General features: G+C 40.1%; 2 protein-coding genes across 5 annotated transcripts in view; one reads left to right on the top strand and one right to left on the bottom strand.

Annotated features, from left to right (window-relative positions):
- Positions 1–15,719, bottom strand: part of Ndf (Nucleosome-destabilizing factor) — a 54,219-nt gene that overhangs the window by 21,553 nt on the left and 16,947 nt on the right. The window lies entirely within an intron of this gene.
- On the top strand, positions 3,026–15,130 carry LOC123756360 (immunoglobulin domain and leucine-rich repeat-containing protein 2). 3 transcript variants are annotated; one of them, XM_045739447.2, is made up of 5 exons: positions 3,026–3,274; positions 10,893–12,694; positions 12,951–13,083; positions 13,227–13,367; positions 13,672–15,130. In XM_045739447.2, exons 2-5 carry the CDS (start codon positions 10,908–10,910, stop codon positions 14,653–14,655), a joined length of 3,045 nt encoding a protein of 1,014 aa, XP_045595403.1. In that variant the 5' UTR covers positions 3,026–3,274; positions 10,893–10,907; the 3' UTR covers positions 14,656–15,130. The 3 variants fall into 3 exon arrangements, with proteins under 3 accessions (XP_045595403.1, XP_045595405.1, XP_045595404.1); XM_045739449.2 differs by having other exon boundaries at positions 3,063–3,251; XM_045739448.2 differs by lacking the exon at positions 3,026–3,274 and adding an exon at positions 10,325–10,486.

Here is a 15,719-nt window from a genome sequence, read left to right as displayed (position 1 = left end):
CACAGATGCAACTGCCCCGTTTAGAGACTACTGTAGTCCAGTTCTTGAACCAACTGTGCTATAAATGATTCTTGATACAGTATATCCATTAACCTGTGTAACTAGCTTAATAATTAACACTGTTATTTGCTAAGCCAAATGAATTTGGGGGTTCAGTTCCCGAGCCCATTATATGACTCAACTTTTTTCCACTAGCGCCTTTGAGCAAGTTCCCCTTCACCTTCATGCCTCTCTTCACCTAGCTGAAAAACCTGGGCTTCATTCTGGGGAAGCTCAGTAAGCTGGCCTAGAGGGATCTCGGTAAGCCAAACAGGCTTCCTCTCCCCCAATTATGAGAATCAAACCAGTTGTTGTGGTCTCTGGCATGTGTATATTGAGTGCGATGTCCAATCCAAGGACATGACGGAAATCCCCCAGCCATCTCGGGATGTTTCTTGCTCGCAACGTCATCCTTTATTTCCGGTCTTATGGCCTCATTTTGTTTTACCTCTTAGTTTCTTTTGTGTAGTGCTAAGCAAGTTTACTAAATGCAGTGCGTGATAATCATCTATGGGGGCTAACAAACACTGTGTAGTTTACTCAGAGCAGTAACTTGAAATAATTGTCTGTAAATACTGTGGTCACGCGAGCATGGATGTATGTTTACAGTGACGGTTCAATCACACTGTCAACTAGTCTAACAGCGGGCATCCTGCCTGCTCTATAAAAAACACCTGTAGGAAAACTAGCTAAACTACATATGCCAAAACCTGGTATTGCGTTTATCTGTTGGTCAGACATTGCTGAATGGGCGGTTTTGTCCATTCTTTTCACATATTTCACAAAAAAAGAACTAAGTACAGAAGTGTATTATTGGATTTGTATGAAAACGGCAAAAACAAAAATTAGGTCATACGGTAACCACATACTTTTATACAATAAGTTACGATGTATGTATTTGGTCAGAAAGCATCCACTAGGGGCATAACTGGCAAACCCCTCACAGTGTTCAAGAGAGAACTGGATAAGCACCTCCAAAGGATACCTGATCAACCAGGCTGTGACTCATACGTCAGGCTGCGAGCAGCCGCGTCTAACAGCCTGGTTGATCAGTCCAGCAACCAGGAGGCCTGGTCGACGACCGGGCCGCGGGGACACTAAGCCCCGGAAGCACCTCAAGGTAGCCTCAAGGTAGATTGTATGAGGCAGAAATTTTTAACTACATTTTGTTGTGCCATTACGTGTACTCACCTTCACGAGGTATCTCAATCCTGACCGCTCTACATAGACATATAAATCATAGCTCAATTTAATTAACACTTTTAGGGAGCAGGGTGGCATCTCCGATAAATGCATATGGGACACTTAAATTTGCCAGTGTCGGTGATAGATCATAGACCGTCACCACCAGGAACCGTGATCAGATGGTCCACACACTAGATTAATATGCATGAAACGCCAGGATCAAGCTTAATGCTTCCCTCCAACCCCCCACCAACCCCTCTCACAAGGACATCGCCCTCCCCCCCACCTCCCTCCCTTGGAATATCACCGGCAACCATGTCTTTCTAAATAAGCAAAAGGCGGGAAAGGTCGAAACCTGCAACTTCCATGTTCAAAGAAAAATAAATAGTCTATCGTGCATGAGGCAACCACATCCTTTCAGGTCAAGGACCCATAGAATATATACAACTGATGCCTCACCAAAACAATGATGCATTTTGCATTTTAAGAATTTGCAGAGGTTCAAAACCCGAGCAGGAATATATATATATATATATTATATTAGGGGGGTACCACCACTGGTGTAATTATAGGGACCCACAGCCTCAGAGAAGGGAACACAGAGCACTCAGGGAAAAACTTGACATTTAACTCTGAATACGAAAGAGTGTTCACTTCTCCTACCACCCCCTTTTTTTTTTATTATGATGTACACTTTATTATGCAAGGTTATACAGTTACATATCTGATTTTATACAAAAAATGAACATTAAGAGGACACAAGAAAAAGTTCGCTTCCTAGAGGCCTAGAGGCTATATTATATTATATATATATATATATATATATATATATATATATAGATAATATTTCCATTGGAAATATTGCATTGATTTGAAACCATTTTTGCTTTTGCTCATCAGCACGCTTAGACTCATTCGTATTTTGCGGCTACCATAAAGACCATGAAAGGGTTAGTCTTGTTTCAAAAATCTTAGTTTAACCAAGTTCACCATATCGCACTATACGTCAACGTTTTGCCACGTATCAAATGACCAATGGTTTACACAAAGATATATTCAATCCAGAATATTTACTAATTTAGTACTTAACAGTGCTAACCAAAATACAAGATATTCAATAATCTAGGACACCTGCACCACAGCTTTCAACCAGCGATAGCAGACCTGCCAGTTTTTGTCACGCTTTGCTCGACATTTGCCAAGTTTCGAAGGTAAGCACTAGCGCTTGCTACAACTGTTCTGTAAAGAAGTAAATGCTGAACAACGTTTCTTAAAGGTGAATTCTTTACCCAAATAACGTAAACAAAACGGCAGTATTCATATTTGTTTATAACGAGCCCAATCAAGGTATAAAAGTTGTTTGCTACACGCTGGCTGCTGACTAGGAGTAAATATTTCGTGTAAAAAAAAACGGTCCTAGACTTAAGTAGGGTGACTGGTGCTTTTACAGAAGGTTCATTTACGCCAACTGTTGCACAACAGCTCCACAACACAAGCTGTACCTGCTGGCGTCCAACAGCGTGAGCCAGAATAAACAAGTGCCTTGTCCCTTAATAACATATATGTGGGCACATGCTGCCCATGATACCACCATACTGGATCGCAGTCATTTTCCCCTAACTATATCATATAACCATTCCAACAAAACTGTATTCGGTACCTCTCGATTGTTCAAACATGCAAGCTCGCCCAATGATTAAAATTACACTACTTTTGGGATATGATTTTATATATAATGGCAGTTAATGGTGTAGGTGGCGAGACGTGGCAGCGGTGGGCGGCGGCGCAGGGTTGTCAGTTCGTCTTTGTTAGGATTTACAGGGCGGTGGACCCCAAGCTTCAGTCTCCCTCTGTCTGCCAGGGTTGTCCCGTGATTATTGCACCCCTGGGAGAATACACCGTCTCTACTCACTCAAATACTGACGCCTATCTCGCCCTGGCTGCACTATCATGCATGTGCTGGATTAGCCGAGCCGGTAATGGTGGCCAATTCGACACAAAGTGACGCCACACGTGACAAAGTTGCAGTTAAGCGAGGCGGCGGCTCCGGGTTTGTATTGTATGGCTGTCTTGGTGGTGGTGGTGGCTCCGTCTGCTGCTGCTGCTGCTGCTGCCTCTTCTCCTCTTTCTCCACCTTTCCTGGCGTCGACTCCCGCACAATCTCTGCCTCACGCTATTGTACACCCCCCTTTCCTCACACTAAACTGCACACACCACCGTTCCTATTACCATAGATAGATCACAAACTATTGAACTAGTTTCACTTCGCCTACGAGGAAACATAAATACATGTTGAATATAATTAGCACACTATTTACTGAGCTGAAGGCCGCCACCTGGGTCTCATATTTTACCATCTCTTTGTGTACGGTTTCCCCCCCCCCCCCCCACACTGGGCTACCGATTATGGTTCAAATTAGTCTTCAGTGGCAGTTCCCCTTTTTGAAATATTTATATGCTACACTGCACATGTACTGTGGGGAAACCATTTATATCTAAATACGCAAGATATTTAATGGTTGATATCAAACCAAAACCGAACCGTTGAAAAATTCTTTAACATGAGCTCGTGTAGAATTCAAAATCTTACATCACAACATTGAGTATTGAAGGAAAAAATCTGGGTTTGAAGTCTAGGTTTTCCCAATTACGCGGGTTAGAGCCATGGAAAATATATTATATAAAGACAATTAGCATTTTTAAAGATTAACTTATATAATGACCCATTAACCCATTAATATACGTAGGTATTTATTCTAGGAACACATTTTGGTAACAAGCTTAGTGTCGACAACCAATCACGTTCAAATTCACTTCCAAATATCTTGACCCTAAATAGCACGGCTAATAATAAATTATAAGCTTTGAATGTATTCAAACGTATGACTTGGTGTAATGGAAACGAATCTAATCAATCAGATAAGCATAAAATCCAGACCAGTCGATAACCCGATATCAGAAAAAGTCAAGTGACGCTTGTTAGCAAGTGAAATTAGTTTTGTTGTCTTACTGTGCCCATCCATTCAGTGATTACAACAATTACTTTGCATAAACCCCTTTTAAGGCGAAATATCAATAGACCCCACAATGTCTAAATAGCTTGGAAATGCGGTAAAAACGTCCACGAGGTGGCTTAGATACCGGTAACTTCGGAAACTTGAATAACATTTCTAGGAGATGGCTGAACAAAGCCAGGTAGGGGAAATTCGGTAATATTTCCAGAAGGCGGATGGATTTCAGCATGCCTGTAAAATGCGTCGCAGCACCGCACCTCGCTAACAGCAGCGATGAATAACAAGATTAGAAAACCTACAAAATTCCTTCCCCCAGCATATACGTTATCAGTTCCTTACCATCAGTTTCAATATCTACTAAAATATTTATTAGCGAGCTTCATTTGCTTTAAAAATATAATTTTGTTAATATTGCAATATAAACAAGTACTTTAGCATATCTTCGATTTATTCACACAAACACTTAAGAAAATTAAGAGAAAATACAAAAATCAAATAGCTGAATGAACAGGTAAAGGATCGTAACTATTTTACGTTCTGATTACTCATGCGTACAGCAGCAGCTCAAGTAAGGAATGAGTAGACGTTTCTGGGAGTGTGCAACAAGTATTTGTTTAGGCGTGCCTAGAGGTTGATAACCAATACTGTACTGTGTGAAAAGATTATTTTTAAGTTTAACGGAAAAGTTTTTTTTTTTTTTTTATAACGGAAAAGCCTTGAAATCCATCCTGCCGAATTTGATACTGCTTCATTCTCCCGTATTTGTGTGCTACTGTTCTCTTTTAAATGCTAGAAACTAAATCACTACATTTAACTTAAGTGAATCAAATCTACTGGACTCGATTGCATAATAATAAGCATAATAAAATGCTTATTAACTGATAATTTACATTTAATCAATGAAACTTATGCAGTTTTATTGTTACTGATAGATGCTCTATTTTGACCATACTGGCGGCTCCAGAGACCGTAGTGATTATGATTGTAGTATACGGTCAAATTGCGCACAGTGGGGGGGGAGGGGGTCGACGACATTCTTAATATAAAATGCACTTCAATAACAAAATTAAATATAAAATGAACATTAATTTTTATAATGAACTTGGCAAGTATGTATGAACCCATATTGAATCTAAACCCCTACCTACGTAAATCATTTTAAAAATGAATTTTGAATGACCAAACGTTTTCACAAAGCCCGTTTTACAAGCGTACAATACGGCATGATTTAAAGTCTGAGCCTCAGGATATCAGAAGCTATTAAAAAAACTGCATTCCCCGTACAGTCTACACGAAATTAAAGTCTTGAAACTTCAAGTACAGTATTGTATACAAATAGGACACTCGGTTGAGAAACAAAACTAGACTTGGCGATGGGATGAAGTGAACGCCAACTAATACATCACGAACTATTCATCTTGTACGAGCTATCATAACATGTTATCAGCAGTACCTAAACACAGTCCTTCACAAGTTGCTTAGCATGTAATAATCACTATCGGGGTCCTTGACAAGTCGTGTTATCTGCTGTGGCACCTCGATCTGGTATGTGGTTGAAATCGTACTGCAGCTTTAACCTCGCAACACCCACGTGAGGCAATATTTCCTGCGATGCGGAATAGGTTTAGTGGTGCTGGGTGTGGAGGAGATGGGAAGAGAGGAAGGACAACCGTGAGATTATTGAGGGGGTGTGAGGGAGATATTTGGCAGCCTGTTTCCATAGCTCGCCAACGGCTCGCGTTTTTAGACATTATAATACCTGTAAATGACCCACGTGGTTAAATCAATACCTATTGCCAACTTGCGTGTATGACAAGTCAAAATAAAAGCTACCGACCCACGTGAGTTCGCTATGCACATGTGGGTTCACCATCCCAATACTTTTACTAGCTTATTAAGGTAGGCTTACCACCGCCAACCCAACGGCTACTGACCCACGTGGGCCATGCTTCCCATCCACAAAACCACATTCACACTAGTACTAAATCAGGTATTTTAATACTCTGCAATGCTGACTGGAGACATTCATATTACAATTTTAAATTAGGGAACAATTATGCTTTTCGCACGTGTATCGTCGTTCTTCGTAAATTAAAAAATAGCTTAACAGCATGCCATTCCCCTTAATGGGAAGTTTTCTTTAATAATCAATAGCCACTTTGCAATATGTAACTTGGGGACATGACTCGGCTGTAAATGATTTGTAACAATTTGAATCACTGCAGTTAGGAGAGAACCATATACAAATCGGATCCACTAGGCTCGCTGCCAACATTTTATCTAGCAACGATCTGGACTCAAGGTCTGCTGTTGTGGTGCATTCAAGTAATGGTGTTTGTTGCAACGTAAAGCGTTGTTAATAAATTATGTTCCCGTATAAAGGCCTTAAGGAATACATGTGGAAATGAAATATGAGTTTGGCAACAATACATAATCAATACGGCAATCAAGCAGAATTTACTTTTTTTAGTCATTCGGTATGTTGTATTTCCCTGATCAACAAGTGTCTCAAAGTTCTGGAGTTCATCCTTGCGTAACTTTTTAATAATTTTGCTGAACAAGCTTAATCTAGACTCGACTACCACCTGCTATGAGGACGATACTCTAATTAGTACTACATAGCAGGAAAGAATCTGAAATATATATGGCTAAATGTCATGACTGACTAAATAAAGCACACAACGGTTGTACAAGAACCATATTCGAAGATTTCTGGAGCGTCTAAAAAAAAGTTTACATCTATACTTCGGGAAGAAATCCTTGACTATTTTTAAAGCTGTCTGCTAGTAGATGTTACGTAATCACACACACTGGCATGTATTCAGATTAGTGTGGCACGGGCATGAATAACCCGTAAACCACGAGCAATGTCAAACCATGCTGGACCGCATAACTGAGCTGAAGCCACAGGACTGTAGCAGTAAACAGCACGACAAGGGGTCAATGACGCACTCGCACCTTCGCTTAATTATTAGTAATTACATATAATGCCTGTCGATTATCTTAGCGGACTACTCGGCCTCAACATTTGAACAAGCCTACTGCACAGTTAATGAGGAATGTGCAGCGTAAAATTCTTGGAACGGAAAACGGAGAAAGACGACAGTGCAGTTCTATCCGGCAGAAGAGCATTTCAGGTTTCACAAGAAAGAATTCTAGAAGCATGTGCACTCATTTCATTAATAATTAATACGCTTTGTCGGAGACGGAAAACCTCTGCATATATGCTTTTGGATGTATCGAAGTTCCCTCAACACTGAACTACTGACCTTCCCCTAGATGCAACCCCACGACAGTTGCTTAACTCCCCGGTACCTTATTTACGACTAGGTGAACAGACACAATAGGTGAAAGTAAATGTGCCTAACCATTTGTCTCGCCTGGAAATCGAACCAAAGCTGCCCCTCATTATAAGACTGCAATGCTTAAATATGCTACTAAATAAATAAAATGGGAATGTTTACCTGCAAGACGTACATAATGGCAAACCGAGAGCGAGATGAGGAAACATTGTGTGTGGAAGGAGAGCAGTGCACCAGGATGAATGGAGTGGTGCGAGAGGTAAGCTAACAGGGATATTGATCAGCCAGTGGGAGTGTGCGGCTCCCATCATGCCCCTCTCCCTCCCCCCTCGTCACGACTCTCCAAACCTGCCTCAGATTTTTCACAAAACTACCTATTATCGATCATTAAAAACAATTTCTCGGTATACGGTAACTACGGCATATTCCCAGTATATGACCAAAACATAAACTTCAAAATAAAACAGCTGCGTACCCCCTTTCACCCCGTCATGTTCTCGTGACCCAGGTAAATTATTTTGGTGCCAAAATTTATATGTTTGCGTCAATGTTGGATCAACCCAACGACAGGCTGAAATCTCATCCCGCTTCTTTACACTTGTATAGTGAATGAAATACAAAATGTTCTAATGACCTAGTAAAGAGATTCTACGTTTTACAGTTTGTTCATCCGTATGTTATAGTAAAGCCTAAATCGATTGCAAATCAAAGGTATTTATAAGTAATACATTTGATTTGAATGAGAAAAAAAGCTAAAATCTTTGGGTGTGTAATAACGAAATATTCGAATATTTACGAACGTAAACATTGACTGAAAACGACTGACATTGGTTAGGTTCTTGGAAGCAACTAAAACAAATTATGCAAGGAAGACTCGTCCAACGCCTGGCACGAGACTTTGGTCTGGTTTGTGCTTTGAGCAGAGAGGGTCGAGTAGGCAACGGTCCTTGACTGTTCACCACTCCTGTTCACCGAGCAGTAATTAAAGACCTGGTTATAAACAGATTGACAGCTCTTGTCAAAATAGTGGAGTTTAAGATGAGCTGTGGGAAGGAAAAGATCTGCTTTCTAGCAAATCGTTAGTAGTCTTCGTCTGTACTAACCTGTTACAAAATGGGGTGTGGGAGCATAGATACTAGATGTGTGGACTGCATGGAAAGTGAGGAATTTCTAACTAAAGCCTTGGCTTTATTTAGGAGAATGAATTCCAAACAAAACAGATGTTTCGCTTGTCTATAATTGGTAGTCTGTACGTAGTCTGTATAACGTTGTTAGTTTTATTTGTATATGTAACCATTTTTCTACAGAGGCTTAACTTGTTCCAACAAAGCATCGCTAATTTCAGGATGACTAAAAGGGTTAAGTTGCCTGTCTAGAGTGGGAATCATAACCTAATCGCTAACAAATATCAAGTCAAATTAATATTGGTTACTGGATGTCCTAATTTCAATGCTTACTACTATTAATACCACAAAATGTATACCAATATGAATGCTTCTGCTATAGGCCACGCAATGCTTATCGTTCACGTGAAACGCCCATTTATCAAAGCTTCAATTATTACTACTAAAAATCGCAAACAACGCTATCATATCTTAATTTTTATGTTGAGATCCTATATAAATTATACAGCTTTACGGTAGTAACTATTGATACCATAACTAGATGGATAACTACGATCTTGGGATGATGATCACGCTAGAGACAAACTGGCAACTCTCAGCATGAATACTGACGCCTGTTGCATGACTAAATACAATAGAACCAATTCTTACATAACCTACATACTGTCACCTCTTAGTGCCTGACGCATAATGATTTCTACAAAGCAAACCTTTTCATAATGTGACTAAACTTAAATTCGATTTGACATAAAACACGATAGCGATAATCCAGTATGACAATGGCACTTAGTACATAAAAAAGCGAGGTACACATTGCTGAAGATAAGGATAAAAAGCAGAAAGGCTGGAATATATGTGGGGAAGGAGGCGTGTTATATATGGTTAGTGTATGAGGCTCCTGGCCATAGACAATACACTTGGGCCCCACAACGCTGATGCAGCGCGAAAACCCATTCTGCACCACGGTTGAGCTTCAGCTCTAGTCTTTCCTAGACTTAAAATCGTATAGCCTACACCTGTATATTAGATTTATTGTATATTTTTAAATAAATCTAATCCTATTAAACTGAAAAGTAAATTGCCTATGATTATCGAATACATACAAAACATGGTGAACAAAAATCTAACCTAGCCAACTGAAAGGGTAAATTATTAAATTATAATAATTTGTCCTTTCGGCTGATGTTAAATTGTGCTCACCTGTTCTGTTGCGTATTTGGTAATCACGAACAATTATTATTAAATTATATAATTTGCAATATTTAACGTACACAAGTAATTGTATTTCTAAGCTATACGACGTTTTCGAAAGGCACCGAGCCTGGAAGATTGTACTATATATAAACCATTTGATTTTAAAAGTGGATAAAGGTAAAATTTGGGGTAAATCTATATGCAGACGACGAGTCACAACGTTATGATGCCCAAGCCATCAGACACATCAGAAAATGAAGACTGATGTATGGTTTGGACATCATTTGGGGGATTGTTGTTTTTACATTTAGCTACTCAGAACGAAATGTCCATGTAGCACGGGCTATGGTGAGCCCGTAAACCATCATTTGAGGGTAAACTCTTGTTATATAAGCAGGCAGAGGAAGGGAGGGAGGGAGTGAGAGCGGGAGGGGTAGATCTGGAGGGTGTGGGATCGATACAGGCGTCGGTAGGATCTGCTGTGTGGCTGCCCCCCCAACAAACCCCACTTCCCATGCCTCAGTCAGCTGTGTGTCGTGCTCAACGCCACACTACCTGCAGCAGCCCGCGCATCCCTCCCCCTAAAAAAAAATTCCATTCGCCCCTCTACTATGTACCAACACGAACGGTAAGACATTTGACATTTTTCGGCGTTAATAAGCTCGTTGTATCGCATGCTTACGTAGGAGCTTGCGAACACTATTACGGTTTTCTGGTGAACAATGGCAGCAGAATTGTGGAAATACGATACTGCCTGCCTCCTGATAAAGATAACAATTAATGCTTTTGGCGTATAACACAGCTTATCTTGATATTACATCAAATTTATTAGAATACGAATATTTAGACTAGTAAACATATATTAAAATTAAGCAGTAGTCAATGTATGTGTGTGTGTGATTGAACCATACTACAACTTAAAACTGCATAATATAATTTACGTTGAAAAATTATGGTTTAGGAAATATTATATGCCATGGTAATGGAGACAATAATAATTATGCTGAAGTTGTACAATTTGAGTGTGGTTGCAGATTGTGTGAGCGGTGATGGCGGTGTGGCGGCGGTGGTGGTGGTGGTGGTGTGTGTGTGGAATGGCGGCGGCCGTGGTGCCCGAGAGTGATGACAGTGGGTACGGCAGGCGAGAATTAGGGTGGGTGGCGGGCAACTTGGGTGGGCCACAGTGTCCTGAGAGCTGTTCCTGCATACTACCCCGTCAGGTGGTGTGTACTGCCACTGCTGGTGAGGTGCACCCGCCTCCTCCGCCCACTGACACTACCACGCTCATCCTTGAAGGATATTCCATCATCCCTACACATCTCCTCGCCAAACTTAAAGGCCTCCGCCTCCTTAAAATTAGTGGCAGTCAATTGGACAACGTTAATTCCCTGCCGCTCCTGCCTGAACTGGAACAATTGGACCTCTCCCACAACCGTTTACAGTCTCTGGGCAGAGGACACCTAAAATCAAACGCCCCAGCTCTTACTCATCTCGATGTAGGACACAACAGCCTCAGGATGGTGAATAATACAGACTTGAACGGGCTTGTCCACTTAAAGTACCTTGCTCTTAATAACAATCCAGTTGTTCACATGGATTCTGAAGTTCTGCAAGGACTAACAAACCTGAAGTATTTAGATGTTTCACAAACAAAATTACCCCAGCTACATCATCAATGGATGGAGGATGCTAGCCAGCTTAATTTCCTCAACATCAGTGGCGCTGATTTGTTCGATTTACCACGCCTCCATGGGCAAAATCTCGAAGTGTTTGATGTATCGTACAACTCTCTGAAAAACTTGCCTGATAACATGATTTCAGGTGTTTCCTGCCTAGAAAACCTAATCCTTCACAGTAATCCCATCCAGCATATTAATGCTGCAGCTCTTGCTGGAGCAAGATGTATAAGACAACTAGATCTCGGTCACACCCATATTGTAAATATTGACGAATTTGTTTTTTCTGAGATGCCACTGTTAGAGAAGCTGTCCCTCGAGTATAATGAGAGACTAATTCGGGTGGAACATGGAGCCTTCACAGGTCTCCACAACCTACAACACCTCAACCTGGCTCATACTCCAAGCCTGATGGAAATAGAAGAAGTGGCATTTGAGGGACTTGCCAAACTCCGCTCTTTAAATCTTCAAAGTTCGGGTCTCACGGTGCTACCAATATCCTTCAATAAATTAGTTAAGCATAATACATCGGTCTTTCTGGCAGGAACAGTACTTCGCTGTGACTGCTATCATTCTTGGCTTCCTGAATTGCTCATATTAGCAGACACATCAACTTGGAGTGGCGTGGAGCCCCTAGAGTGCAAAGATGGTCAACACCGCAGTGTAGCAGAGTTATACACACACATGCAACTGTTAAATTGTGAGGCACCAAAAGCAGTTACTCCTTCAGGTAACTGGGTGATAGCTCATGGGAGGCAAAGTGCCTTACTAGAATGCAATGTGACTGCTCACCCACTCCACAACGTAATGTGGCTCACAGCAAAACGTGAAGTCTTCCTACAAAATGGCAACAGCAGTGCTGATGAATGGACAAGTCATCACTTAAGAGAAGTAGAAGATTCAGCCTCCAATAATCCAGGATTTGAAGTTTTGGCTTCTGGTCACCTTCTGATCCGTGAGGTGATGCGATCAGATGTTGGATGGTACAAGTGCTTTGCTTACAACAGTGTGGGTAACACCTCGGTGTTGGTCTTCCTCAGCATAAGTGACAGCCAGTTCCGCAACTTGTATGCAGAAAGCCTCCTCTTTGGCTTTGCCTGTGCTGCCCTCTTCCTTCTGATCACACTTATTGTTCAACTAGTCAACTACATCCTCGACAGGTAATGTGTTACATATTATTATTTACATATAACAATGAAGTAACTACTGTACAATTTGTGGCATTATTATAAAAAATGAATGTTGGCCAATTTGTTATGTAGTGATTGAGTACCACACATTTTGTTAATTCACCCATCATGCATAGTCATTAAACCTGCAAGTAAACCAACAAATCTTGTGTAACACAAGATTTAGTTTACAATAATGTACAAATTTTCTCATTTGTACAAACTTTTGCGTTTACATTTCTTACAGAATGGGATGGGAGTGCTGCTGTTGTGAGGATCGAGTGTCTCCAAAAGCTCGCCAGATTAAGAAATTATTGGAGAGTGTCGAAGCTTATAAATCACAGCAACTTGACAGGCTTCGAGAAAACTACAATGGCCAGGTTAGATTTACAATAATCCTGCCAGTATGCTGCTACTTTATCCTGCTAGTAATGTTGTAATTCAGTAATACTGTATTTTGAAATCGATGTCTCCGGTCTCAACTTGTTGAATGTTTTGTCTTTTTTCTTTGTTATCTTTGCAGGTGGTGAGCATCAAAGAAAGCTGCTACCAGCAAATGGAGCGTATTAGAGAGAGTTACAGTAGTCAAGGCAAGAATCTTCGTGATCTACGAGACTACAGTACACAGGGTCTAACGTCACTGAGAGACCAGTATGTTGATCAGGTGAGCGATGATTGCATTATTAATTTTTTATATGGCCATGCATTAATAATTTTTTATATGGTTATGCGTAGAGCATTCTGTGGTATGCATCAATATCCATATCTTACTTTGTCAATATTTTTTTCATATTGTATGGGATTCTATAGATCAACTTATATTTTCAGTAAAGTTTGACATTTGTTATTGTAAAGCTTTTTTAAATAAATATAGAGTAGTATAGGCATATCACCTATATTCAGCACTGCTTAGTTTAGATTTCTATGAGGACTAGGTTACTATATTTTGCTCTTAAAAACTATTCCAGGTTAACAAGGTGAGGGACTACTCAGTATCACAGATGAATAGGGTAAGAGAGAACTATGTGTTTCAGCGCCACCGTATCCGCAAATTTAGTGCACATCAGCTACTAAGGCTTCGAGAAACTTATAAATACCAACAGAAAACACTTAACAAGATACTGGAAAATCTGCCAGATCTCTACCTTCAAAATTGTAGAACTGGAGGGTGTCAGCGCTCAGATTCCATTCTGTTTGACGATGCTCTCAATGGAATAGATGCATACTATAAAATTGACTTTCTTGACACACAAAGTCACTCTTCTGATTACTTTACGCCAGCAAGTACACTAACACGTTCATTTCGTTCATCAAGAGGCCAGGACCCAACTAAACAACATTCCCGAACATCTTCCAATACTTCCTGTGATTTTGTTGAAGCGCAACCATGGTTAAGACGTGACTCGAATGCTATAGGTGGGAACAGCCCATCTCGCACCTTGCCACCTCACCCAAAAAGTCATAACAGAAGTTCGAGTGTAGCTGGCCCTACTCCCTTTGTGTCTGATCCTGTGAGGGTACACAAGCGGAGCTTGAGTGCTAGTCATCCCTCTCACAAAGTAGCCCCAGTACCAGAGGCAAGGGGTATTCCAGCAAGAATTACCCTATGTGAAGAAGTCAGTGATCATAATCTACAGCCATCATTAACCTCGCTGAATTCAGTTCCAGGCACTTCCAATTTTTTTGGCAGAGTAACACTAACATATGATGATGAAAAGTCTTCTACTCAAGCTAACCACCAAGCTAAAAGTAACCAAAAAGAACAAAGCTCACCAAAAGTTAAAACAAAGTCTAACAGTGAAGAAGCTATATCTATTGGTACTAGTGAATGTGTAGATTCTAAAATTGCAAATGACAATGAAAATGCAGGTCACAATGAGGATGACACACTGCTGGCCACAGTGGCTGAAGATAGTTGTAGCAAATCATCAGCATATGAAACATCCCTGTAATCTAAACCTGCCTCAGTATTTACTGAACTAGTGCAGGCATCTGTTAGCTATCTGGTTATCTTTCTAATAAGGCATTTATAAGGTCAATATCTTTCACATACTGTATTAATGTGATATTCATTTGTTTGCAGTAAGTGATGTATTTTTACCAAACATGCCTAGCCCATATTAAGCCCTTAAAATTATCAGGTCTATGAATGACGTAGAAAGTGAGACCACTTGTGCCAACGTTTGTTTGTAATTAGAAGCCTGCAGAGGACTAGATCTTGTTAACTATGAAGAGACTACCTGGAACTTTTTCCGTTTCCCTCCCATGCAGATGTCTAATTGCTATTCTAACGTGTCATTGCCTCATCCTAAATATCATTCATATATTTTCAGGTTAGTGCCATATGCAATGGAACCAAATTACCATCACATATTATTTTTAGGGTTGTTGTTTGCATAGTTAAAGAATATAAGTTCCAGTAGAAAAGTAGTTTTATTATCCAATCATATCAATAATGATTTACATGGTTATTCATACATTTTTAACTACGAGAATTCATGAATGATGCTCTTTGGAAACAAGACATGTGTATTAAAGTATTAAAATAAGAAAAGCAATCATTGAAGGCTATGAAAAGCCTGATACTGTTTTATGCTAATGGTTAAAACCAATCTAAAGCATTTCATGCCAAAACCCAACTTCAATGGACAGCATCACATTGTGTATACAACTCTATTCAATTAACACACACACGCGTACACACACACATACATACATACATATCTTTATTCTGGTGAATGCTGTACCTAGATACACCCCATCCTCAATTTGTGTATATATATAATCAAATAATGCACGGTACAATATTTCCCCAACTTGACAATACAGTAAAATTCATTTGGGAATGCTAACAGGATGTACTAATTAGAACACTAGCAGTTTTACATAATAAAAATTTACATAATTTTACATGATGTAAAAAGAGTCATGGTTAGCTTTTTATGCACTCGAGCCCAAGCTGCCCATGGGATACTAAACTCAGCTGATTAATTAGGGATATTTAAGACTATGGCAA

This window comes from Procambarus clarkii, chromosome 25, assembly GCF_040958095.1.
Source record: "Procambarus clarkii isolate CNS0578487 chromosome 25, FALCON_Pclarkii_2.0, whole genome shotgun sequence".
Lineage (NCBI taxonomy): Eukaryota > Metazoa > Arthropoda > Malacostraca > Decapoda > Cambaridae > Procambarus > Procambarus clarkii.
The sequence above is the reverse complement of the archived record's forward strand: the minus strand, read 5'-3'. Positions and strand labels throughout refer to the sequence as shown.

Excerpts from the sequence above, each read along its gene's own strand:
- LOC123756360 (XM_045739447.2), top strand. The coding sequence starts at position 10,908 with ATGGCGGTGTGGCGGCGGTGGTGGTGGTGGTGGTGTGTGTGTGGAATG. Across the intron at positions 12,695-12,950 it reads GTCAACTACATCCTCGACAG|AATGGGATGGGAGTGCTGCT; the intron begins GTAATGTGTTAC and ends CATTTCTTACAG. Across the intron at positions 13,368-13,671 it reads GAGACCAGTATGTTGATCAG|GTTAACAAGGTGAGGGACTA; the intron begins GTGAGCGATGAT and ends AAACTATTCCAG.